The sequence below is a fragment of the Capricornis sumatraensis genome, chromosome 13, assembly GCF_032405125.1.
Source record: "Capricornis sumatraensis isolate serow.1 chromosome 13, serow.2, whole genome shotgun sequence".
Lineage (NCBI taxonomy): Eukaryota > Metazoa > Chordata > Mammalia > Artiodactyla > Bovidae > Capricornis > Capricornis sumatraensis.
The window spans coordinates 57,198,188-57,222,532 of record NC_091081.1 but is presented as its reverse complement, the minus strand read 5'-3'; the positions used below and the strand labels follow the sequence as shown (position 1 = coordinate 57,222,532).

The 24,345-nt window shown below is 38.4% G+C and overlaps 2 protein-coding genes across 8 annotated transcripts in view; one reads left to right on the top strand and one right to left on the bottom strand.

Moving 5' to 3' along the window:
* Window positions 1-7,559, top strand: part of MED23 (mediator complex subunit 23) — a 41,984-nt gene extending 34,425 nt beyond the window's left edge. For all 7 annotated transcript variants that reach the window (XM_068984809.1, XM_068984810.1, XM_068984808.1 and 4 more), the window contains 5 exons: window positions 520-592; window positions 3,144-3,358; window positions 4,018-4,138; window positions 4,873-5,004; window positions 6,561-7,559. In XM_068984809.1, the coding sequence (XP_068840910.1) occupies window positions 520-592; window positions 3,144-3,358; window positions 4,018-4,138; window positions 4,873-5,004; window positions 6,561-6,728 (709 nt within the window). In that variant the 3' untranslated portion in view covers window positions 6,729-7,559. The remainder of the gene's footprint in view (window positions 1-519; window positions 593-3,143; window positions 3,359-4,017; window positions 4,139-4,872; window positions 5,005-6,560) is intronic.
* Window positions 7,560-8,757: 1,198 nt separating this feature from the next.
* On the bottom strand, window positions 8,758-23,966 carry ARG1 (arginase 1). Its single transcript, XM_068984812.1, has 9 exons — window positions 23,870-23,966; window positions 23,407-23,607; window positions 18,273-18,345; window positions 16,947-17,121; window positions 14,735-14,894; window positions 12,892-12,986; window positions 10,914-11,018; window positions 10,554-10,690; window positions 8,758-10,306 (listed from the first exon to the last, which is right to left on the bottom strand). The coding sequence occupies exons 2-9, from the start codon at window positions 23,461-23,463 to the stop codon at window positions 10,140-10,142; spliced, it is 969 nt and encodes a 322-aa protein (XP_068840913.1). The 5' UTR covers window positions 23,464-23,607; window positions 23,870-23,966; the 3' UTR covers window positions 8,758-10,139.
* Between the last annotated feature and the right edge of the window lie 379 nt (window positions 23,967-24,345).

Genomic DNA, 24,345 nt, shown 5'->3' with positions numbered 1-24,345 from the left:
AATGATATTTTATTTGGAGCTATGAGACACACCCGTTGTCCCAAGGCCAGGGCACATTGAATAGTGACTATCTTTAGGTTCCAGATCTTGTCTTAGTGATAAAGGTGAAATGGAATGAGCCCTGAACAGCCAGAAAACCTGGATTTGTTCTACTCTATTCTTTATTAGCTGTTTGACATTTAACTTAGGAATAATGTTAACTTCTCCCTAAAGACAGTCTTTCAAGATTTTCTTCTTAAAGGCCAGTATAAAGTAGGGGATAATGATTGGAGAATAAATGTAAAGTAGTGAAATAGTCTTTCAGCTCAGCAACCATTGTTAAAGAAGAAAATTGAAAAAATTGAGGAGCCTTACTTAGCTTTTATTTATATTTTTACTCACTAAAAACCCATTGTAGTTTTACTGAAACAGATCAGTTGTCAGCCCCCAAATTATATATATTCTCAAAGTAAGATACAGTGGCAACCATATAAAATGTTTTTATAATTTCACCTTTTTGTTCTTTTTCCCAACTAATAGTCAGCCTTTAGTGCCAAGAGAGAACATTACAGCATGGATGAATGCCATTGGATTGATCATCACTGCCCTACCAGTAAGTTAATCATTGTGATTTAAACAAGGTCATCATGCAACTAATGAAATGTTTCATTTTTTTTTCACTTTATTATTACTTCTGAAATCTACAGTGCCTCTTTTGCATCAGATCTAAATAAACCTACCTGACTATGGGTCCCTGCATCCCTTGGTCCCACTCCTATCCAACCTTAGTTTTCCAATTAAAATCTGATCTATTTTTGGCCCCTTAACATATTATGTATCTAGATCCTTTCAGTTCAGTTCAGTTCAGTCGCTCAGTCGTGTCCAACTCTTTGCGACCCCATGGACTGCAGCATGCCAGGCCTCCCTATCCATCACCGACTTCTGGAGTTTACTCAAATCTCATCCTCTGGCATCCCCTTCTCCTCCTGCCTTCAATCTTTCCCAGCATCAGGGTCTTTTCAAATGAGTCAGCTCTTCGCATCAGGTGGCCAAAGTATTGGAGTTTCAGCTTCAGCATCAGTCCTTCCAATGAATATTCAGGACTAATTTCCTTTAGGATGAACTGGATGGATCTCCTTGCAGTCCAAGGGACTCTCAAGAGTCCCTTGCACCATAGTGCAAAAGCATCAATTCTTTAGTGCTCGCTTTCTTCACACACCAACTGTCACATCCATACATGACTAATGGAAAAACCATAGCCTTGACTAGATGGACCTTTGTTGGCAAAGTAATGTCTCTGTTTTTTAATATGCTGTCTAGGTTGGTCATAACTTTTCTTCCAAGGAGTAAGCATCTTTTAATTTCATGGCTGCAGTAACCATCTGCAGTGATTTTGGAGTCCCAAAAAATAAAGTCAGCCATTGTTTCCACTGTTTCTCCATCTGTTTGCCATGAAGTGATGGGACCAGATGACATGATCTTTGTGTTCTGAATGTTGAGCTTTAAGCCAACTTTTTCGCTCTCCTCTTTCACTTTCATCAAGAAGCTCTTAGTTCTTCTTTACTTTCTGCCATAAGGGTGGTATCATCTGCGTTTCTGAGGTTGTTGATATTTCTCCTGGCAATCTTGATTCCACCTTATACTTCATCCAGCCCAGTGTTTCTCATGATGTACTCTGCATATAAGCTGAATAAGCATGCTAACAATATACAGCCTTGACGTACTCCTTTTCCTATTTGGAACCAGTCTGTTGTTCCAGGTCTTCTACTAACTGTTGCTTCCTGACCTGCATACAGATTTCTCAAGAGGCAGGTCAGGTGGTCTGGTATTCCCATCTCTTTCAGAATTTTCCACAGTTTATTGTGATCCACATAGTCAAAGGCTTTGGCATAGTCAATAAAGCAGAAATTGATGTTTTTCTCGAACTCTCTTGATTTTCGATGATCCAGCAGATGTTGGCAATTTGATCTCTGGTTCTTCTGCCTTTTCTAAAACCAGCTTGAACATCAGGAAGTTCACGGTTCACATATTGTTGAAGCCTGGCTTGGAGAATTTTGAGCATTACTTTTCTAGCATGTGAGATGAGTGCAATTGTGCAGTAGTTTGAGCAGTCTTTGGCATTTCCTTTCTTTGGGATTGGAATGAAAACTGACCTTTTCCAGTCCTGTGGCCACTACTGAGTTTTCCAAATTTGCTAGCATATTGAGTGAAGCACTTTAACAGCATCATCTTTTAGGATTCAAAATAGCTCAACTGGAATTCCATCACCTCCACTAGCTTTGTTCGTAATGATGCTTCGTAAGGCCCACTTGACTTCCCATTACAGGATGTCTGGCTCTAGGTGAGTGATCACCCCATCGTGATTATCTGGGTTGTGAAGATCTTTTTGGTACAGTTCTTCCGTGTATTCTTGCCACCTCTTCTTAATGTCTCCTGCTTCTGTTAGGTCCGTACCATTTCTGTCCTTTATTGAGCTCATCTTTGCATGAAATGTTCCCTTGGTATCTCTAATTTATCCTTTCCTCCTGCAAATGATGCTTGTTGAGACATTTTTCTGGTACTTCTGCCATATAAGAGAATATACCAGGATGCTTTTCCTTCCGTTACCTTCCCTAAAGCCTACTCATTCTTTGCTAACTTAGGGCTTGCTTTTTCAGCAAAGCCTTCTATACCTTCTCCACTCATGCAGTGTCTCCCTCTGTGACCTCCACACGTCTAGTCAGCACCACACAGATGTCTGACATCTTTGAGTGTCAGTAATATTGTCTAAAGCTGTGCTTTCCAAACTTGTTTGATTATGCATCTTTATGAATCACTTTTTCCTTACACTCCTCCAAAATATTTACATATTTGTGAATTATAATTGTGTACCAGCATTACCTGTATAGTAAATATAGATAAAGTCAATTTACCATGTAGTAAATATCAGCTATATTAAGTTAACTGGACAGACTCATGTCTGGAGCACTTAACACACAGACGCTTCTCCCCAGGTTGTTATTGACTTAATTTGACTCATTGTGAAGCCACACAAGCTGGATAAATAGAAAACATTAAAGAATGAGACAGTGCTATTATTTTAGGCTTTTGGAGTAGAATACTGGATATGGAGTGGATTACTAGAGAAATGGTGTTTTTCTTCAGGCTTTTTCTTGGTTTTAAAGGAGCCGTATTGGATTGTCCTTCACGATCGAATAGTGAGTGTTATCAGCAGTCCCAGCTTGACGTCTGAGACAGAGTGGGTCGGCTATCCTTTCCGGCTCTTCGATTTCACCGCTTGTCATCAGTCCTACTCTGAGATGAGCTGTAGCTACACGTTAGCTCTGGCGCATGCAGTGTGGCACCACTCCAGCATCGGGCAGCTTTCTCTCATTCCCAAGTAGGTATTATCATTGCCTAAAAACATTTGACTTATTTTGTTTTTGCTTTTTAATCTCTTGTACACCTGGGTTATATACCTGATTCAGTGGAACAGCTTACACAGTAAAAGTCTTAAGTAGTTTCTGGGTATCAGAAAGCCTCCTTTATATCAGAATTAATTGAAGAAAATTAATTTATATGTATAAGTATAATCTGGTATTCAGTTTTCCTTTACCATTTCAAGGGGCTTAATCAAATGCATGATTTTTCCAGAATATATCACAAAATTTGCCTTTTGCACTACATACCTGATACTAGCCTATCTTCTGATTATTTTTTTGACTGTATAATTGTATTAGTTAGATTTAAATTTCTTGAGAATGGCCTTTATAGTAGTTGATTATTCTCTTTTTATTTCAAATAATTCACATTCCATCATTCAGTAATTGTACTATTAGGAATAACTCCTAAATCTGAAGTAAATTGTTTCAATAATCAAATGAAAATAAGAGCTAGTGGGAGATGTGAGATTAATTAGAAATGTTACCAGAATTAAAATAAACTTTAAAAAAAATTACAGATTTTGCAAATACTTGGATAGGCTATATTAACAAAATTCAAACAATTTCACTGATTTAAAATCACAAGAAATTTTTTATTTTGATCTTTAAATTTTAGATTTCTCACTGAAGTACTTCTTCCTATAGTGAAGACTGAGTTCCAGTTGCTTTATGTGTACCACCTTGTGGGACCATTTTTACAAAGATTTCAGCAAGAGAGAACTCGATGTATGATAGAGGTAAAATTTAATCTGGGTTTTTGATGGTAAGATTAAGTTCTAAAAAGTATATTAAGGTTTCTTTCCTAGTGTTTTTCAAACTGTATATCATTACCATTAGTAGGAAAATCAGTTTAGCAGGATCTGAGAGCAATGCTTAAGGCCTTAGCGTCTGCATAACTTAGTATGCCTATGAGTTTGGTGTGGGATGTGCTGAACTAGAGATGCAGGGGAGAATATTCATCATCACGGCTGAGAAGAAAGCTAAAGATGGAGAAGTGCATTTGAGCACGTGCACTATAGTACAGAGGAATTCGTCAAAGTCAGGAGAATGACTAAAGTTGATCCCCTATAACAGAAGTGTAGAGAAAAGAGAATGCACCAAAGATAGAACTTTGGAGTGTGAGACACCCAATGGAACTAAGAAGGTACAGTATATAAAGGCTCCCTGAGACTGCCAAGTATCCCAGGAATTGAGAAATGGTTTCCAGAAAAGAGGTTCTCTATCTCTTAATTTTAAATTTTAAATTAGGGAGAGAAAGTGTATTTAATCCCTATTTGGGGTCAGTTGGTAGCACTCTGAATTCCATTATACAATGCAAGCAGTTTCGTATCACTCATGTACATAGAGGTTTGTGTGATAGTGACAGTTCCTCAGCAAGGATGTTACCCTCTCTGCTGTTCTTGTCATGGAGACCAGCTGCATCATGACTGAACCATTTTTGACCATTTAAATAATTTTATTTGTTAAACAGATTGGTGTAGCATTTTATGACATGTTGCTGAATGTAGACCAGTGTAGCACCCACTTAAACTACATGGATCCCATCTGTGACTTCCTGTATCATATGAAGTATATGTTTACTGGTGACAGTGTAAAAGAACAAGTAAGTTCACTTTAATTATTTTTCACTGTTTAGTTTTGAAAACTTACACATGAGGGGACATACATATACTTATAGTTGATTCACCTTGTATGGCAGAAACCAACACAACATTGTAAAGCAATCATCTGCCAATTAAAAAAAAAATACCTATTATAATTTCTCACGCTTTCCCCCCTTGACATTTGCAACGAAGCATCTGAAAATGACCTGAGGAGTTATTAACAGTAAACTCATCAGCGTGGCTACTGAAAAGATCAGAGAGGCCTTGTGTTGTGAGTGAAGCAGAGCCTGTTTTTCCCCACAGTGATTAGGGTACAGTGTGAGGACATAAGACAAAGTGCAGCGTGACTACAAGATTAAAACCAGGAGGGTCGGGAGAATAACTAACGAAGTGTATTTAAAAACTGAGGGTGCTGAACTTGAATTTTTTTAACCTCCTAGGGGATTAATTATATCCTGTTTGAGTGGTAGGGGGTTGCCATTTGGCATAGGTATTAAATTTGTTCTGTGTCACTTTAAAAGGCATGCACACTTGTGAAGTTTAAGTTAAGTTGTGACTCAGCATATAAAGAGCCACTCCCTGGGAGGGCTGTCTCCAAGTGGAAAAAACCTCCTTAAATACCTCTTTAAATCCTGAGTTTCCTGTCTGTGGTAACTAGAATCTCAGCTCTTTTAGAAGAGTGGAGAGAGGGCAAATAGGTGAAGTTAAGTGACCTCCTCTCCATACTTTAATGTTATTTCTCTCTAATGGGAAAGGAATATGCATTGATACACGTAAGCATGTAAATCCTGGTCTTCAGGAGTCACTCTTTGAAGCTGGTGACATGGAGTTGGGAGGGTGTTGACTCCTTTACACCTCCGCAGGATTGTCAAGTGGAAACCAATACAGAAATGTTTTCTTTAGCTTATTCCTTATTTTTGAGCCTAAGAAACTTTGACACAAGGGAATACAGAAAGGAAGGATTTTTAATGGACTGATCTTTCCTGGTAAGATCCAAGAATATATAAGTAAAGCTAAGAAAGCTATGGAACTACTTGATCTTTTTATTTCTTTAAAGCATTTTAAGTAAGAGTAAGTCTAATATGATTTAGTTTGAATTCCAGGTGTAAATCAAAACCAAAAAAAGTTAACTGTATAGATAAATGTTTTGAACCTGAGTTATTCAAAGATCTTTGAAATATAATGGTGCTTTGTGTAAAGATGGCATTTTAAAAGGATGAGTCCCTTGGTGGATGTGTAGAACCCCCAGTGTAAACTCTACCAGCTTTTGGCAGGAGGGTGTATGTTTCTGTTAAGTGTATGCATATATAGATAGATACACATACACAAATGTACATATATATAATATGTGTGTGAGGGACAACACATGCTTTTTTCAGGTAAGAAAGAAATAGTTTTATCTGCTTCTGTTAAAACACAAAATATGAGAGAAACTTCTCATCCACCTGTTCCACCCCCTGATTTATTGTCTCAGGAAATGTGTAAGTCACCTCTTTAAAAGTGGGAAATTGAACTTTTTCTGGTGAAAATGTTTTAATGTGCTTTTGTTTTTTAGGTTGAAAAGATTATCTGTAATTTAAAACCGGCTTTAAAACTCCGTCTTCGATTCATCACTCACATTAGCAAGATGGAACCGGCTGCCGTGCCCCCACAAGCCGTCAGCAGCGGGTCTCCAGCACCTCAGTCTACTCAGGTGCCGGGGTCCCTGCCGGTGACTCAGTGAAGTAGAGTGTGCTGTGTTGGAAGTAGACTCGAGTCTGTTAAATCTGAACCTGACGGTGCTACATTGTGGTGGGGTAGAGGCAGCGGTGTTCAGATTGTTTCATTTTGATTCATATGGTGAATCTGTTGACTTCCAACTCCTGTCTTCCCTTTGCTTTGTCTCTAAGAGATCAAGTAAACTACACGTTGTTCACGTCCACAACAAGGTATTAGAGCTACCTAGGAATACTGACATATCTGATCAAACAACTTTTACCAGGCACTCTCAATCTTTCCTGTTTTGGCCATTGTTTTTGTTTTTATTTTTTAGTATTAATAACTTACTTAGTCTTCAAATCCAGTTTTAAAGGCACCACACATGTAAAATAGTTATTACAAATTCTTTTATACATAAATCTCTCTTGGTATATCTTTTCAACAAGAGATTTTTGTCAAGTGAAGGATTCTAGATTTCATTGCATTATAGGAACAAACACAATTTCATATTCTTTTTAAAATGGCTTAAACTTTTTATCGTAGATTTCCAAGTAAACAGGCTAATATTTCTATTGAGATAGATTGGCAAGTTTTTGCCTTTGCTGTGGACTTGAACTTACTATATGAAATGAGTTGGAAGCCATGTAAGAAAATAACATAACTTAAGAAAATCAACTTTCTTAAGACCTGTTTTTAAAAATAAATCAATTACTTTTCCAGGTTGACACACTTACCTGGCAGATGATGTGATTCTTTGAATTTTTATAGTCTTAAATTTTTTAAGTATTTATATTTTTAAATATCATATACATTTTGGTTCTTTAGAGTTTATTAGATTTTGAGAGACATACTGTTATTTTGGGAGGGTGGCATTAAGATTGTAAAAGACTTGGAAAATAATTAGTAAAATCTGTTGAATGAATAAATTGTCTGATTAATTACTTAGTTTGAATGAGCGTCTGCTGGGTGCCAGGCAATGTACTGGCTGGGTTAGAAGAGAGAACTGAGCCACCTCCATGGATTGTACACTATAGTCAGTGACTGACATTAACCTAGGAATTAAGAGGTGCTGATTTTTTTTTAAAGAATTAATGAAGTTTAACTGTGAACTTCTGTTTCCAAACCATTCCTCCTAGACCTTTATCTTCTCCATGACTCATATTTTTATAATCATTGGATCTTTATTTGCCATGCAAAGACAGCTTAAAATTTGTATAATGGTATAAATAATTTTTCTAAGCTAATAATATTCTTAAAACTCTCCAGAAATTTTATACTAGAAATGATTTCAAGTATTACTCTTAACCTAGTCTCCATATATTCTTGCTGCCTCAAGGAATATATTACTTTGAGATCCCAGAATAGAAATAATTGTAACAATAGTATTATACAAATAGAATAAAGAGAAAAATTCCATGTCAGTTTCTTAAGGACTTACACATTCCAGTTAATTTTATTAAAAATTCAGTTTTTCCTCTCTAGCTTAAAAAAAGGGAATATGATTTCCCCAAATAGGGTTTTAAGAGGTTAGTATTAATCAGAGACATTAATAGAAGACAGAAGCTTAATTTGTGTTTAGAATACAGCTGAGAAAAAAATACTCATATCCATTACATCCTAAAATTTTTCTTTTTGAAAACTAATGATAACTTTAGAGTGGCTGTGTTCACTAGGTGTTTCTGCAGTGTAGAAATAGTCATATTTGTGCTGTGCGGTTCAATAGTTAGTAGCTCCATGTGCCTGTTAAGCACTTACAGTGTGCAACTGAATATTTTATTAAGCTTTAATTAATGTAACTGCCTGTGACTGCTGTACTGGATAAGGTTCTCTAGAGTAAGATCCATTATAATTGCTCTTAAAAAGTTATTCAGTAAAACACTTATTCTTCAAAGTCCATAGTGTCAACAGGTTTAAAATTCTGTATTGCAGGTAAACAATCAGATGGTAGAGGCTCTTTAACATATAAAGCTGTTATAACAAGAATAACAAAAGGGAGGGGATATATATATATATATATATATATATATATATATATATATATATACCTATGGCTGATTCATGTTGAGGTTTGACAGGAAACAGCAAAATTCTGTAAAGCAATTATCTTTCAATAAAAAAAATAAATTAACTTTTTTTAAAAAAGAAAAACAGTAAAAATTCTTTCATGGAGCCTGCTTCATTACAGACTCCACTTTGAGTTCCATGTAAGTTGGAGGAAAGGGAAAGAGTTCACTTCCCTTATTTTGATTCTAGTTTATTTTCACTTACTTTTCCACTTCCTTCACTATATAATAGAGCTGAGATGAGTTTTTAGGATGTTCAGGAGTTCAGCCAGTGAGTACACTCTTAACTGCAATGAGTGAAAGGTGGGGCATTTGGAAACTTGGGAAAGTGTTAGTTGCTCAGTTGTGTCTGACTCTTTGGAACCCCTTGGACTGTAGCCTGCCAGGCTTCTCTATCCATGGAATTCTCCAGGCAAGAATACTGGAGTGGGTTGTCATTCTCTTCTCCAGGGGCTCTTCCTGACCCAGGGATCAAAGCCAGGTCTCCTGTATTGCAGGCAGATTCTTTACCAACTGAAATAAGTGAAAGGTGGAGCATTTGGAAGCCACAGATAGTTTTCAGTGAAATCGCAACCTAAATTAGCATATCTTAGAAACAAAAATATTTATTTCTTTCCTCTGTTTCCCAAAAGACTATCTGAATAGCAGCCATGCTTAACATGATATTAACCAATATCATGCTTGAGGTTTAAAAAAAGTGAAACATGGTCATCTAACATCAGTGAACTTAGAGATTGCCCAAACCCTATAATAATCCATTTTACAGATGAGGAAACCAGAGCAAAAGAGTTTAAATAACTTAACCAAGGTCTTACAGTGTTTTGGTGATAATAATTTCACAGTGGTTTTTAAAGTATTTATGGTAGTCTTAAGCCGGGTGTGTGTGTGTCAGTATCTGTGTGTTGCCTGTATTTAGAAACTTGTATAGGGATGACAGAATCTTACAAAGAGATAGAGGAGAGCAGTTTCTAGGCATTACAGCTTTGAACAACATGGAAATATGGTCCCTTTTCAGGTTGGGTAGCTTTATCTCCTGGTATCAGGAGTCCCACTATACATGTGGGGGCTGATAAAAGTTTATTTTTAATGCCAGCAAATTTTTATTTAGATATGAATGTATGTCTCTCTAAGGATAAGTCTTCTGCCAAAATGGGAATATAAACTTTTTAATTTCACAAAATTTAACATTTCCATATCTTGAATTTCACACCAAGAGGGAATAGATACAGTTTATACTAATTGTACTAATATTTACCAAGGCAAAAGATTTTCCTGAAAGACCAAATCTTTGGGACGATAACTGTAACTTTAAACTATTAGATTTGCTAATTATGTCATTTAGCTGTGAGTTTTTTTATATGATGATTCCGTGTTTACTTTAGTGGTCTAAGGTAATCAATAGGTTTGTGGTTACCCTCTCGAGCAACCCCAAAGCAAGCCGTGGTTATTGCTACTGTTGTGTTCACTGTTCGAGTCACTTCTTCTGGTGTCTTCCCCAGAGATGGATTCACTTCCATTATATCTAATCCTGAGAGTAAACCTGTAACAACAAATGGAAATAATGTAATTTATTTCATAGCTGACATTTATAATTTAGTACAGACTGACTTGAAGTATTATCCAGGAGTGCAAAGAGGTAGTAACAACTGGAAACATTTCAGTCGTTGTATTATGCAGTGGGCATTCAGAAAGTGTCAAGTTGGGGCTTTGTTTTCAGATCAGGGAGGTATCAATATATATTGGCCAGATGTACACTTTCTCTTGTATTCACTCAGAGTTTTACTCACCTGTTTTGTAAATTTCTTCTGTGATGTAGAGACCTTCTCTGTAAGTCAGACCTCCCTGGACTGGTGTGCCAGTAGCTGGCGTGAAAGACGGGTCCAGTCCATCAACATCAAAGCTCAAATGAATTGGCCTTTTCTTTCTTTTAAAGGGTGGGAAAGGAATTCAGGTTAAAGTTGGTGGTTTAATATTTAGTAGAAAAATACAGTTCTCACTTTGTTTTACAAAAAGTAACAACCCTGTGAACTTTCATGATTATACTTGCAGGCTTTGTTAATAACTTACGTTGACTAGTGTTAGTAGCAAGTCGTTTTAATAATATTTATGTTTATACACACACACACACACACACAGAGGCATCATACCTTCCTAGTAGATAGCTGAATGTTTCTTCCATCACCTTGCCAATTCCCAGTTTATCCACTTCAGTCATTGAAAAGTATTTAATTCCCAGAGTTTTCAAAATATAGCTATGAAAGAGAAGATATTAAGATAATCTACAGTTTATAAGGAGGCTGACCCTCTTGTTGCCTTTTAGAGAAAAGATCAGTGTGGTAAGATTCAAAAATTATTTATGGGGCTTCCCTCGTGGTCCACTGGTTAATAATCCACCTTGCAATGCAGCAGACATGGGTTTGATCCCTGGTTTGAAAAGATATCACGTGCTGCAGAGTGACTAAGCTAGTGTGCCACAACTACACACTGGCACACCAGCGTTCCAGAGCCCATGAGCCATGACTACTGAGCCCTCATGCTGCAACTACTGAAGCCCCCATGCTCTAGAGCCCATGCCCCACAGCAATAGAAACCACATTGAGAAGCCCAAGCACCACAACAGAGTAGCCCCCACTCGCCGCAACTGGAGAAAGGCCACGTGCAGCAACGAAGACTCACCATAGCCAAAACATAAATCTTTAAAAATATATCACTCAGCCATTAAAAAGAATACATTTGAGCCAGTTCTAATGAGATGGATGAAACTGGAGCCGATTATACAGAGTAAAGTAAGCCAGAAAGAAAAACACCAATACAGTATACTAACACATACATATGGAATTTAGAAAGATGGTAATGATAACCCTGTATGTGAGACAAACAAAGAGACACAGATGTATAGAATGGACTTTTGGACTCTGAGGGAGAGGGAGAGGGTGGGATGATTTGGGAGAATGGCACTGAAACATTTATAATATCATGTAAGAAACGAATCGCCAGTCTATGTTCGATGCAGGATACAGGATGCTTGGGGCTGGTGCACCGGGATGATCCAGAGAGATGATATGGGGTGGGAGGTGGGAGGGGGCTTCAGGATTGGGAACTCAAGTACACCCGTGGCAGATTCATGTCAATGTATGGCAAAAACAATACAGTATTGTAAAGTAAAAATAAAAATTAAAATAAATTAAAATATATATATATATTTAAGTTTGGTGAACTGTATGTATATATCAATAATTTTTAAACAGCAAGTCAAGGTAAAAATCACCTACATACATACATATATATCTATATTGTTGCTGTTTAGTTCGTAAGTCTTGTCTGACTCTGCAACCCTATGAACTGTAGCCCACCAGGCTCCTCTGTCCACGGGATTTCCCAGGCAAGAATACTGCAGTAGGTTGCCATTTCCTTCTCCAGGGGATCTTCCCAACCCAGAAATCAGACCCACGTCTTCTGCATTGGCAGGCAGATTCCTTACCGCTGAGCCACCCGGGAAGCTTATATATGTGTATACACGTGTCTATAGATACAGGTCTAGATACAGATGGGTTCCCTAGGTGGCTCAGCAATAAAGAACCCACCTGCCAATGCAGGAGACATAAGAGACAGGTTCGATCCCCGGGTTGGAAAGATCCCCTGGAGGAGGGTATGGCAACCCACTCCAGTATTCTTGCCTGGAGAATCCCACAGAAAGAGAAGCCTGGAGGGCTACAGTCCATAAGGTTTCAAAGAGTCAGACATGACTGAAGTGACATAGCATGCACTTAGATACAGATATAGATATATGGGGTTTCCTAGGTGGTGCTAGTGGTACAGAATCTGCCTGCCAATGCAGGAGACTTAAGAGACTATATTCTCTTATCTCTATCCCTGGGTGGGGAAGATCCCCTGGAGGAGGAAATGTGAATCCACTCCAGTATTCTTGCTGGGAGAATCCCATGAACAGAGGAGCCTGGCAGGCATGGGGTCGCAAAGAGTCGGGCACAACTGAGCGTCTGAGCACACAAATATAGGCATATAGACTTGGTGCTGAAAATAATATTTTCTCATTGACTTGACCAGCACGCCTAACATGAGAAAGGACAAAAAAGGAAGGTAAACCACACCAAGGAGTAAACTTACTGTTCCCCAGGGTCCACGTCTCTCAGACCAATATACACAATGTCTTTGGCAGATATGCAGGGAGCCAACCAGTGGAATCCTGGGACCTCGGGCATCTAGAATTGCAATGGTTCCATTGGGTTATATATGCTTCTCTTGAGCAAATCTTACATTGAAAGCTAAGGACACATGTTAGATTGCATGTATCTTATATTCAGAACATAATATTCAAGGAAATCATTAAAATATAGTACAAAATTAGGAAGAGAATTTCTGTCCTCCTGTGCTACCCTTGGTTGCTTTGGCCTTACCCAGCCTCGCCTGGTAGCCCAGACCTAACCTGAACCATTTGTCAGCATTTACCTGGTCTACACTCCTTTTCCACTGGGCCCTGTTCTCCTGGAACTCTTCTATAAAGAAATCAGTGTGCTTTCGTAGCTTCCTTCTTTTCTTCTCTTTCTCAAAAAAGACTTTATCCAGAGGATGGTTTAGAGTGGCTGATGAGAATTTTCAATCAGACCTTTGGCTTGACTATGTCTTCAAATGTCCCAGAGCCTAGCTTGGCTGTTCTCATGAGCTAACAATGCATTTGCAGGTGTATAAACCAATCATGTTGCCCATCTGTTTGGAAAATATTGCTGCTGACATTTAACATAAGGAGGTTTGGATCCCCAAGTATCATCACGTTGTCCAATTTACTACAATTGTATCAGTAAAAATTGTTTTATTGGTAGCATATCAATACAGTGTTAAATCTTATTCTGAAATTTCATCTTACATTTTTTAGAAAAGAAGTTTCCAGGGAGCAAGGAGATAGTTCTCCCTCTTGTGGTCTAGACATGTGCTTCTCATAGCAAAGATGTTAAATAATAAGCCACCATAATCTGCATTTAAAATCTCCATGTTTGAAAAGGCCCTGTGTTGTGAAGGGGACACTTGGTTAGGATGAGAGGCTGTGGGGTGTGTAACAGAAAGAGGAGGCACCAGGAGCAGGGTTATGGTCCTTGCCTTTCTCCACATTTGGTGTGTGTGTGTTACTCTGAACCTTGCTCATCTGGTCATAAAGGATGCCTCTCTGCCCCACCTAAGAATCAAAAGGATGGGGATGCTGAGGACTGAGGGCTCTTGCCCACCCAGTGAGGAGCAAGCACACTGTCTGTGGCCTCCCTCCCTCCACAGTCACCCGCTAGTCTGCCTCGCCCCCCGACCTTGTGCTGTCTGCCCTTCTAGAAGGATTATGTATCTGAGACAGCAGGCTATGCCCTGAACCCTGTCCCCTCTGTCACCAACCCTTAGAACTTCTTCACTTAAGGTCTTCATCTCTCTAAATCTAAAGATGTAAGGGGCCAAATCTCATGCTCAGATGACTGTAGGAACAGAGACAGCACCCATGGAAGAAGTCTGGAGAGCACCATGGTCCTGGGAACACAGGCCTTGCCAAGAATTCATACTGCCTTAGGGGAAGGCTCTAAACTGTAAGCAGCCATATTCTCCACTTAGGAGTGGAGAATTGTGTTCCACCTTTCTGAGAGCAGAGAATCTACATAAATTTTGGAATTCTGAGAGGAAAAAAAAAATAATCAAAAGGGAAGCTACTCCTGAAGTCAGTTTGCAAACTATTAAAAACGTAGAGATACAGAGTCTAACTCTGTATCTGAGTCTAACTCTGTCCACCTCCCCCCGACCACCCCCCACCCCGCCCCCATCACCACCCCCCACCCCCACCATTGCTTATCAGCTGCTGAGAAAATGGTTTGAAAATTAATCAAGAATAAAATGGCACAGGGGTTCTTACTTCCTTTCTGGCTTCTGAACTTCCGCTGAAGATAATTCTTTTGTAACAAAATACCAACCAGCTGTTTACCTTTTCCTTTAGTTCCTTCAGAAGGAAAGACACAGGTTGTCCATGCAAGTTCCCACTTGCGGTTGTCAGTGGAGTGTTGATGTCAGTGTGAGCATCCACCCAAATGACACAGAGATCTGGGTGGACCCTGGCATGGCCAGAGATGCTACCAATCGCCAAACTTTAAAGGAAAAGAAGTTTGTGTGAACATCAGGTTTGCAGTTATCAGCACGTTTATCATATCATTTACACAATATTCTTGCCTGATTTTCCTTTAAGTCAAAGTGGCTAATATTTCTGAGAGATTTTAAACTGAAGATCCCAATTAAACAATCACAATAGAGAAAGTATACATAACACAATATTTACTAACAAGTTATATTTATTCACTGTAACGGTGTTACTAAAAAAACTTTCATTTTTCTTCAAAACCACCTTCTAATAAAATTGCAAATTCTAGTTTCACTAAAAATTAAATGTGTGAAAAGACAGTAGCCACACAAGAAGTTTTTCAGCATGAGATATCCCTCAGTTCTCAGGGTTAAAACAGGCTCATTTTCTGTACTCTCATCTCTCTTGGTAAATACTTAATTCTCCCAAGTGAATTATGACAGAGTCCTCCCATTTTTCTTAAAATCCAATTATTTTACAATTGGGGAACATCACTCAAAACCCTAACATCTACTTCAGCCAGTGTATCCTGGACGCTCACTCTATTCAACGTTCAGATCCTCTGCTGGAACTGTCGAGTCTCCTGCTATGTATTTAAGGACTCACTCTTAGGCGGGTCCAGAACCCTCAAAATCCATCTCAAGCACTCCAAGCTCCAGAAAACTTGCCAGAATGGCAAAGCTAAGTAGTATCTTACACAAAAGTTAAAAGACCAGGATTTGCCATACAATGTCTGCATTCTCCCACTTGTGAATGCTCAGGAACCCTCCGGAGAACCGTGAACTTTCAGACGCAGTCCTTGGGGTTCAGGTATTGATGATTCAGCATGCTGTTTGTCTTTCCCTTCAGGTTTGTTTTCCTTTGTCCATGTGCCACTCTTAAAATTCCCACTTACAAATTTTTTTACTTAAAGAGAGCTCCGGTTACTCGATGTGAGTTTTGTCGCAGAAGTCTTGAAAACACTTTGGCTTTCAAGGAAAATATGGAGGGGGCTGAAGTAATTGACTCCTGCATTAAGAAGCATTGTAATCATTGTACTTTTGATCTAATTGTACTTCTGATTGCATGTCCTGGATTCCTTGAGAGTAAACATGGGAAGACTCACGCACAAACATTATCTTTGCCACATTATTCATAATGGTGAAATTTGAAAATAACCTGAATATCTGACAACATGGAGATATATATATATATACATACATATATATATAGAGAGAGATCATACCTAGATGAAATATCAAGCAACAGTAAAAAATTATGTTCGTGTGTATTGTGAGGTATTAATAACAAGGAAATCTGTAGTGTAGATGAAGAACAAAACAGGATAACACATACAACTGTTAAAATTATATACAAGGGAAAAATTATGGCAGGAAGGAAATATAACAGATTTTCAAAATTCTAATAGAAATGGTTTTTAGAGAACTACAGTTGCCACTGTTTTTTTCTTTGATATATGCATGCGACTCTTTGCGACCCGTGGACTGTAGCCCACCAAGCTCCTCCGTACTTGGGATTCTCCAGGCAAGAATACTGGAGTGGGTTGCCATTTTCTTCTCCAGGGGATCTTCCTGACCCAGGGATCAAACCCAGGTCTCCCACATTGGATGAAGACGCTTTAACCTCTGCGCCACCAGGGAAGCCCCAGTGCATGTGTATTTCAAAAATTCAGTAATTATTACTTTGATAGTGGGAAACACATGCTTTAATTGTTGACATAAATAAGTTATTTCTATTATGACTAATCAAGTACAATAGGCTGACTTAATTTCCTCAGTACTTATTTATTTAGGAATGTAAGCTCAAATATTTTGCTGAAATTCATTCACATACCATGTATTTTCTGTTGTCATAGAAAAAGGTCATAACAGACTTCAAATAGAGGGAAGTTTTTGTTTCCAAAATAAAGTAGTAATCAATAAAATTAAACAAGGCAGAAAATGTGGTATAAAGTATTGACCAACACTTTCCTTTCCTATTTTCTCTCTTCTCATGGTTTTGGTTATACTTCCTTCACCGTATTTATACCAGACTCCCATAGAGATAAACATTGAAAAAAGACCTGTGGTCTCCGCCCAGGACAAGGCTGATCCTTCCAGTCTTCTTGACTTCCGCCACCACATCAGCCAGCTTTTCATTTGCTTTTCCCACACACCTTGGATTCTTCACCCTTTGAAAGGGACTGTCATCAAGGTTATCGGCAAAGGACAGGTCCCCGTAATCTTTCACATCACACTCTATAATTAAAAGTTTTAGGTTACTAAAGGAGATTATAAAACAGACTGTAGGATGATTCCAACTTTACCAAATAGCTGTTATTTGAAAAAAAGAACCCGGAATGGCTATAAAACCTAGTGAAAGTAAAAACCATATGCACTATTACCTGACATCATCGTCCCAACCTCACTGCACACCGGTGCCTGCTATATCCTGGGTTCTGCACCGCTGTCTGCTATATACTGGGTTCTCTGCAAATTCTTCTTGACTCAAGTCAGTTAGGCTAGCCATGAAAATGTAACAGTGATAAGCTGGTTTGGCCTTGACACATGGCGACACTGTCTTAGGTTCTGTTTGTGTGCTGTTCACTTTTCTATGATAAGTTTGTTTTGTGTAGGTAATAAAAGGCTTTTTTTTAAAAATATATTTATACATACATACATATATATATATGGCTTCCCAGGTGGCTCAGTGGTGAAACGTCCACCTGCCAAGTAGAAGACCTGGCTTTGATCCCTGGGTTGGGAAGATCCCCTGGAGAAGGAAATGACAACCCCTTCCAGTATTCTTGCCTGGAGAATCACATGGACAGAGGAACCTGACCAGCTTCAGTCCAGGGGGTCACAAAAGAGTTGGACACAACTTAGCAACTGAAGAGCAACAATATATATTTATGCCCAGAAAAAATAGACACTGATATTTTCTCAACTTCCTTACACTATATTAAGAGCCCTTGGTTTCATCCCAAGCTGTTATCCAACCGAAGCCACTCAGCTTCCTACTCTGCCTGCCCATTGTACCTGCCTCGTAATGAGATTGTCTGAATTAAATAAGAATATATGATTAGCTTAATGCTTCCATGAGGTCAGGAAATGAAGGCTCTATTTTTATACTTTTTAAATAAAGAAATTACAGGTAACCTAAAGATTCTAAAGACCTAGACTATAGACCTAGACTATATAGTAGAGGGTTGAGAGGTACAGACTATTACAAATAAAATAAGCTACAAGGATATAATGTACAACATAGGAAATACAGCCAACATTTTACAATAACTGTAAGTGGAGTATAACCTTTAAAATTATGAATCACTATATTGTATAAATATGTAACATATAATATTGTACATCAAATATACTTTAATAAAAAAATTGATTAAGTAAACAGTTACCTAGTTCTTTAAGTTTCTCAAGCAGACCAGCCTTTCTCAGTACTGTAGGGCCTTCTTCCACCCCTCCTCGTGGCTGAACAATGAAAACATAGAGTAATTTAGACATTATCATATCATCAAACCCCCACAATAGAAACCTTTTTCATTAATCAGTTGAAGAGTAACTATCACTTTTTGAGTATCTACAGGGTCAGGAATTTACATGATCTCACTGTCATCACAGCGAGGTAGATTGAATTACTCCTATGTCAAATATGAAGATATAGAATCAAAAAGGTTATATAACTTTCCTACAGGCACACAGCGAACAAGTGGCAGAGCCTTAGTTCACATCCAGGTGGTTTGGATCCCAAAACTTGCAGCTTCTCTTCTCCATCACATTATGTTACCAACACAGTGGACACAGTTTGTACAAAAGCACTCTGAGAGATAGAGATACAATGATCCAAAAAAGAGGGCTTTTGTGTTTGAGTGACTCACAAGTGAATAGGGGATTTGGATATTTATTAATAATTTCAATTATAATACTTAGAGATTTGCATCAACACAGTTACAAGATATTGTAACCACAAAAACAGGATGTTCCTAACCCTGTCAGGGGTGGAGAAGTTTCGGAGAAGTCTGCAGGGAACAGGCTGACACTTCTGCTGAGTCCTGCAACATGAGTAGGTCATTCAGGAAAATAGATGGGGTGATGAAGAAACTTTGCAAACCTGGAGAACAGCTTGAGTCAAAACATAAGGTGAATATAAAAAGCATGACATCAGACAGACCTACGTGCAGGTCCGCATGGTAGTAAGTTAGGGCTCTTGCGGAGAAAGGAGGCAGCAGGGAAAATCATCACTTGGGAGATGAACTCACAAAGACCAACCCACTATTTCAAGTTTTGACCTGTTTAAGCATGGTTGGCACAATTCTACCTTTGCTCTTTTTACACTGGGGAAGCTACCACGCTTCTTCCTTGCAGTAAGTCTTCTCCAGCCTCCTGGCAGATAAGCCATCTAAAGAAATAGTTCTTTTATGTGTCTCTCTGATTCCAATTTCCAACAAGGCTTTTCAATAGAGAAAGTTACTCTGCGCTGTTAGGTGGGAGTGAAAAAGTGAAAGTGTTAGTCACTCAGTCGTGTCCCACACTTTGCGACCTCATGGACTATAGCCCACCAGGCTCCTCTGTCCATGAAATTCTCCAGGCCAGAATATTGGAGAGGGGCTGTCCTTCTGGATTCCCTTCTCCAGGGGATCTTCCCAAACCATGAATGCACCCTTGCCTCTTAGACCTCCTGCGCCTCACCACTAGTGCCGCCTGGGAAGCCTGCCATCATGCGGGAAGATGTGCCAACAGACACCTGTGCCTATCCTCAGGGTTGCACTGTGGCACCAAACTAAGTGGAAATTCCTCCCACCTCAAATACCAGATGACTTGCCCTGACTACCAGGCAAATCCTCCATGTCAAGTTCCTGTCCCTGGCAGCAAGGGACTCCCCCCCAACACCATGCTCAGCCAGACACATTTGCTCCTTCACTTCACTGCCTTTTTTTGTTTGTTTTTGCTTAATATATATATTTTATTGAAGTGTAGTTGACTTAACAGTGCTTCAGGTTCACAGCAAAGTGATTCAGTTATACATATACACAAATATTATTTTTGAAATTTTCCATTATAGGTTATTACAAGATATTGACTATAGTTCCCTGTGCTATACAGTAAACCTTTGTTGCTTGTTGCATATCTATTTTTTTATTAGAAATCTAGCATTCTATTCATATTAAGTCAAACAAGTGGAATCAAAATGTTATAAATTTTTTAGTTAGGCTACAATTTGTAAGTTTTCTGATATATATTGTACATACTATTTACAAGTATACAAAAACTCTGCCTGATAAAGGCTTGAGAAAGAAAAAAGAGATGGAGAAATTGGAAAACAAACTAAATGAAATGAGAGCACTGAATATGAAACAGAAAAAGTGAAATGAGCTAGATAAAAGATCATCATATAGTCTAGTTGTTTTTAAATATGGCTGCTCATTGGAAACATATCTGGAGCTTTGGAGAAAAAAAATACTTGGACATTTGTATTTTTCAAAAAAATTTCAAGATAATTCTGATACACTTCTGTGTTTTAAAAAGTGATTACATGTTTTCCTATTAAATGGTAGTTTTGATGATATAGACTTCTATTATTTGTCCAATGACAAATCATAATATAATGTACTAAGTGAGTAACAGGTGCATAATCAGAATAGTAAAAGATGCTTATCAGTTTTCACAATCAATAGCCAGACAGAAAATAAAAGATAATTACAACCGCAAGCCATAATAGGACTGCCTTTTTTTATGACTCCCGCCTTTACGCCCTCAACAAGTAGGTACAATTTCTTCTTCTTTAAACTCCAATACAGTGCTACTTGGCTGAAATTTTGCCTTGATTTTGAGTTATTTGTCATTGTTTTCTCTCCTTTATTAGATTTCTGTCCAATTTTCTCTACACTTCCAGCACTGTATTTTTTAGTACACAGCTGACACTTAGTAGATGTTCAAAAATTGTCAGTTTCATAAAACTCCCTGACTTCTGCCCTCTCCCTTTCAAATTTTGAAACAAGTCTTAAATACTCCTGACAAATAAACTTATTTACAAAACAAAATAGGCTGACAAACATAGAAAGCAAACTTATGGCTACCAAAGGGGAGATAGAGATGAGGGGATAAATTAGGAGTTTGGGATTAAAATATGCACACTATTATGTACAAAATAGATAACCAAAGAGGACCTACTGTAGGGCACAGAGAACTATATTCAATATCTTGTAATAACCTTCAATGGAAAAAAATTAAAATTATATATATATATATATATATATAACTAAATCAAAAATAAGACCACTCTGAACTTTCAGAATTATTTAAGAAAAAAAAGAAGAAATATTATACAACCCCTTAACTGATACTAAAATTCCTCCTCCGGATCTGTATAGGATTGACCAGAACAACCTCCCCTCCCCCACACAGATGCTCAAGTGCCTTACATTAAATGACAGTAAAGACATTCCCACAGATATGGAGGGCTGGCTGTATATTTACAATAGCACAGTTGTTCAGCTTCCCAGAGTGACACTTTCTAGCTTTTATCCTCTATCTGATTTAAAATGCTTCTCATGTTTGGTCTTTCCTCATTGTTCTTTGTTAGCACTGCTGACTTTGAGACTAGGCTCCAATCCCTGATTGACCACAACTCCAAGATCCGCTGTAGAACTAAAGATGTAACAGCTCAGGTCAGGAGCACAGGCTTTGGTATCAGTGTCTGGAATTACACAGTCAAAGCGGCGTGACCTTGAACACATTGCCATGGCCCTCTGAGCCTTAGCTAACACAATGGGACAATAGATATATAATACGTACTTCATTTTCGGTCCCCACTCCCTCCCCTCAACCACTGCCCTGCAAGGGCGTGGGGCTGAGGATGGAGTTCTTTCTCAGACTCAACCTTCTAGTCATCTGCCCTTTAATCCTCTCCTTTGCTTGTTTATCCAAATTTTACGTCCCTTGACTGAAGACAGAAATTTATATGTTGGCTGATTTTTCCCTTCTATGCTATGGCGTAGAGTAGAAAAATCTCTTAAGACAATAAGCTTCATTCTTGTGTGTGTGGGGGGGGGGGGGGGTCGGAAGTGTCTTACTCTTGCATGGCGCCATGTTTTAATAAGGAGGGGCTGTAGAGGCGGGAGGAAGAATCATGGAGAAAGGAAAATGCACCAGGCTATGTTTCAAAATGTTATCCCCTAGAGGGGCTGTTATCATCAGCACGTGGCCTTCTGCTGGGGTCCAGGGATCAGAGCATGTTCTAGCCATTTCCTCCCTCCCTCTCTCCCTTTCTTTCTTCCTTTCTCCCTCTCCCCCCGCCTTTTCTTTTTCTTTTTTAATCAGTTATTTTATTGTGATTTTTGTTAGAACCTGTCATTATAGGTGAGCACATTGTGGAATTTGCAATTAAGCCCAGCATTACAAGAAATACCTCTTTGTCAGCAAAACTTCCCTGTGTTTCGGGAGAGAACTTTGAAAGATTTCCAAGGGAAGTGAAGCAGTTTTGACTGACATTTCAAATGCAGTTCGCATCTCTAACCTCTGACCTGTCCCAATTTGTTTTGTAATAAAAAAAAAAAAAAAGTCACAGAGTGCAAAGCAAGAGTTCAGAACTAAGAGAAGCAATACACTGCTCAGTTGGGCAAACAAGTTCTAAGAAACCTGAGAAACCTCATTTAAAACAACCACAACCTCAAAAAAATCTGCATGGTGAGTTTTAATTCACACTTTATCTTATTTGGTTTTGTTTCATTCTTCCCCCACCCCTTTGGCACAGACACTTGGAGGAGCTGAAGATATCTGTAATCTCATTAGATTTACCAGAATGAGTGTGCCTGGGCAAGAAAAAAAAAAAAAGACAGTATATTAAGTGTTGCTTGCATGTTTTAGAACTTGGGAGTTTGATAAATCCAATAGTCTTTTCAATGTGATCAATCTGCAGGTGGGTTTCCTTTTCCGCTTTTCTTTTTTCATCCCTCAAAAAGAGGTACACAAAGAACTCCACCGAATCCATGAATCAACACTTTTATAGAATCATTAAAGCTCTAAAATAATATAAATATCTCAAAATGTTGATAAATCAATAATATTTAGTTTATTCGCATTTTTAAAATTTACCACCCATCTATGAATTTTTCTAGGTATTAATTACATAACTAAAAAATATATTTTCTTAAAATTCTATTCTCCTTCTACATATACACAGTAACACCAATAGCGATAAGAGCATGGGAATCTAAATGAGTAGCTACAAGGCAGAAATAGTCTATTTCCACTCAAATAAAATTATTTTCTCAAAAAATGAGGAAAAGTTCGGCAGATTTAAATAAAACTGGCTGTGGCTGGGATTAGGTGTTATAGTTATAAATCTAATGTTATAAGTGGATATGTGACCATAATTATACAATGATGTAAAATGATGAAAAGACTTTAATATAAATTTCAGGTCAGGTTGTATCAGGCTGTTTAACTAACCAGACAGTAACACCTTACTAATTTTGAAATTTGTAACTTTTCTCATAAACTGCAATTATTCAAAGCCAGGTTTTGACTCACCTGGCCCTTTGAGAAAGGAGCTCCAATGACCCCTATGGACTGTGGCTTGGAACTCATGCTCCAACACTGCTCACCGCGGCACCCGAGGTCTGCAGGTAGTCGTCACTCTCTGCAACTCTCAATGGCGGAGGGCACATATTTTTTTCTATTTATAATTGAGTTGAATCTGTTTACTCTAATGAGGAAGAGTGGCTCCACCTACTGAACCAAAGCAACAGTCAAGTGAAGTCCAGCACATTCATACTTGGAATAACTGAGTCCTCCTGAATCTAGGTCTCTAATTAATTGAGGTCATTCATGGAGCCAGTTCACACCCAGCTCACAAAGGCACCTGGTAACATTAATCTTTCCTAATCATAACCATGATTTCTTAATCATAGTCATCTTTTCCGATCATAATTAATTATAACCACAGAAGAAGTGCCATAGTTCTAGCTATGCAAACTCAGAGCAAGGTACTTACCTCTTTCAGGCTTTACATCTGCCTGTGTCAAAAAACCGGGGACTGGCAAGATGGAGTCTCACATCTTTTCCAGCCTGACAACTCTGAATTCAGTTTTCACTCTAGGATTAATGGTTAATCTACAAGACACACCTTACACACTAGAGGGGTAGGTCTCAGGGAAGGCATATGACTTCCCTTTCTGATTATTAATTAAAGAAAAAATTAATTGCCTGATTAATAACCAGAAGTGTTACCATACTAATTTTGGAATAGCATATGTCTGTTGTGCTCAGTTGTGTCCAACTTTTTGTGACCCCATGGACTATAACCTGCCAGACTCCTCTGTTCATGGAATTCTCCAGGCAAGGGATCTTCCTGACCCAGGGATCAAACTCATGTCTCTTGCATCTCCTGCGCTGGTAGGTGGATTCTTTGCCACTAGTGCCACCTGGAAAGCCCCATGATATGCGTGGGAAAATAACAATTATTGGACT

Coding starts and splice junctions, on each gene's coding strand:
- ARG1 (XM_068984812.1), bottom strand. CDS start 23,463: ATGAGTTCCAAGCCACAGTCCATAGGGGTCATTGGAGCTCCTTTCTCA. Junction 17,122..18,272: donor TGAGAAACTTAAAGAACTAG/GTAACTGTTTAC, acceptor TTTTAATTATAG/AGTGTGATGTGAAAGATTAC. Junction 12,987..14,734: donor TGAAGGAACTAAAGGAAAAG/GTAAACAGCTGG, acceptor TTGCAATTCTAG/ATGCCCGAGGTCCCAGGATT.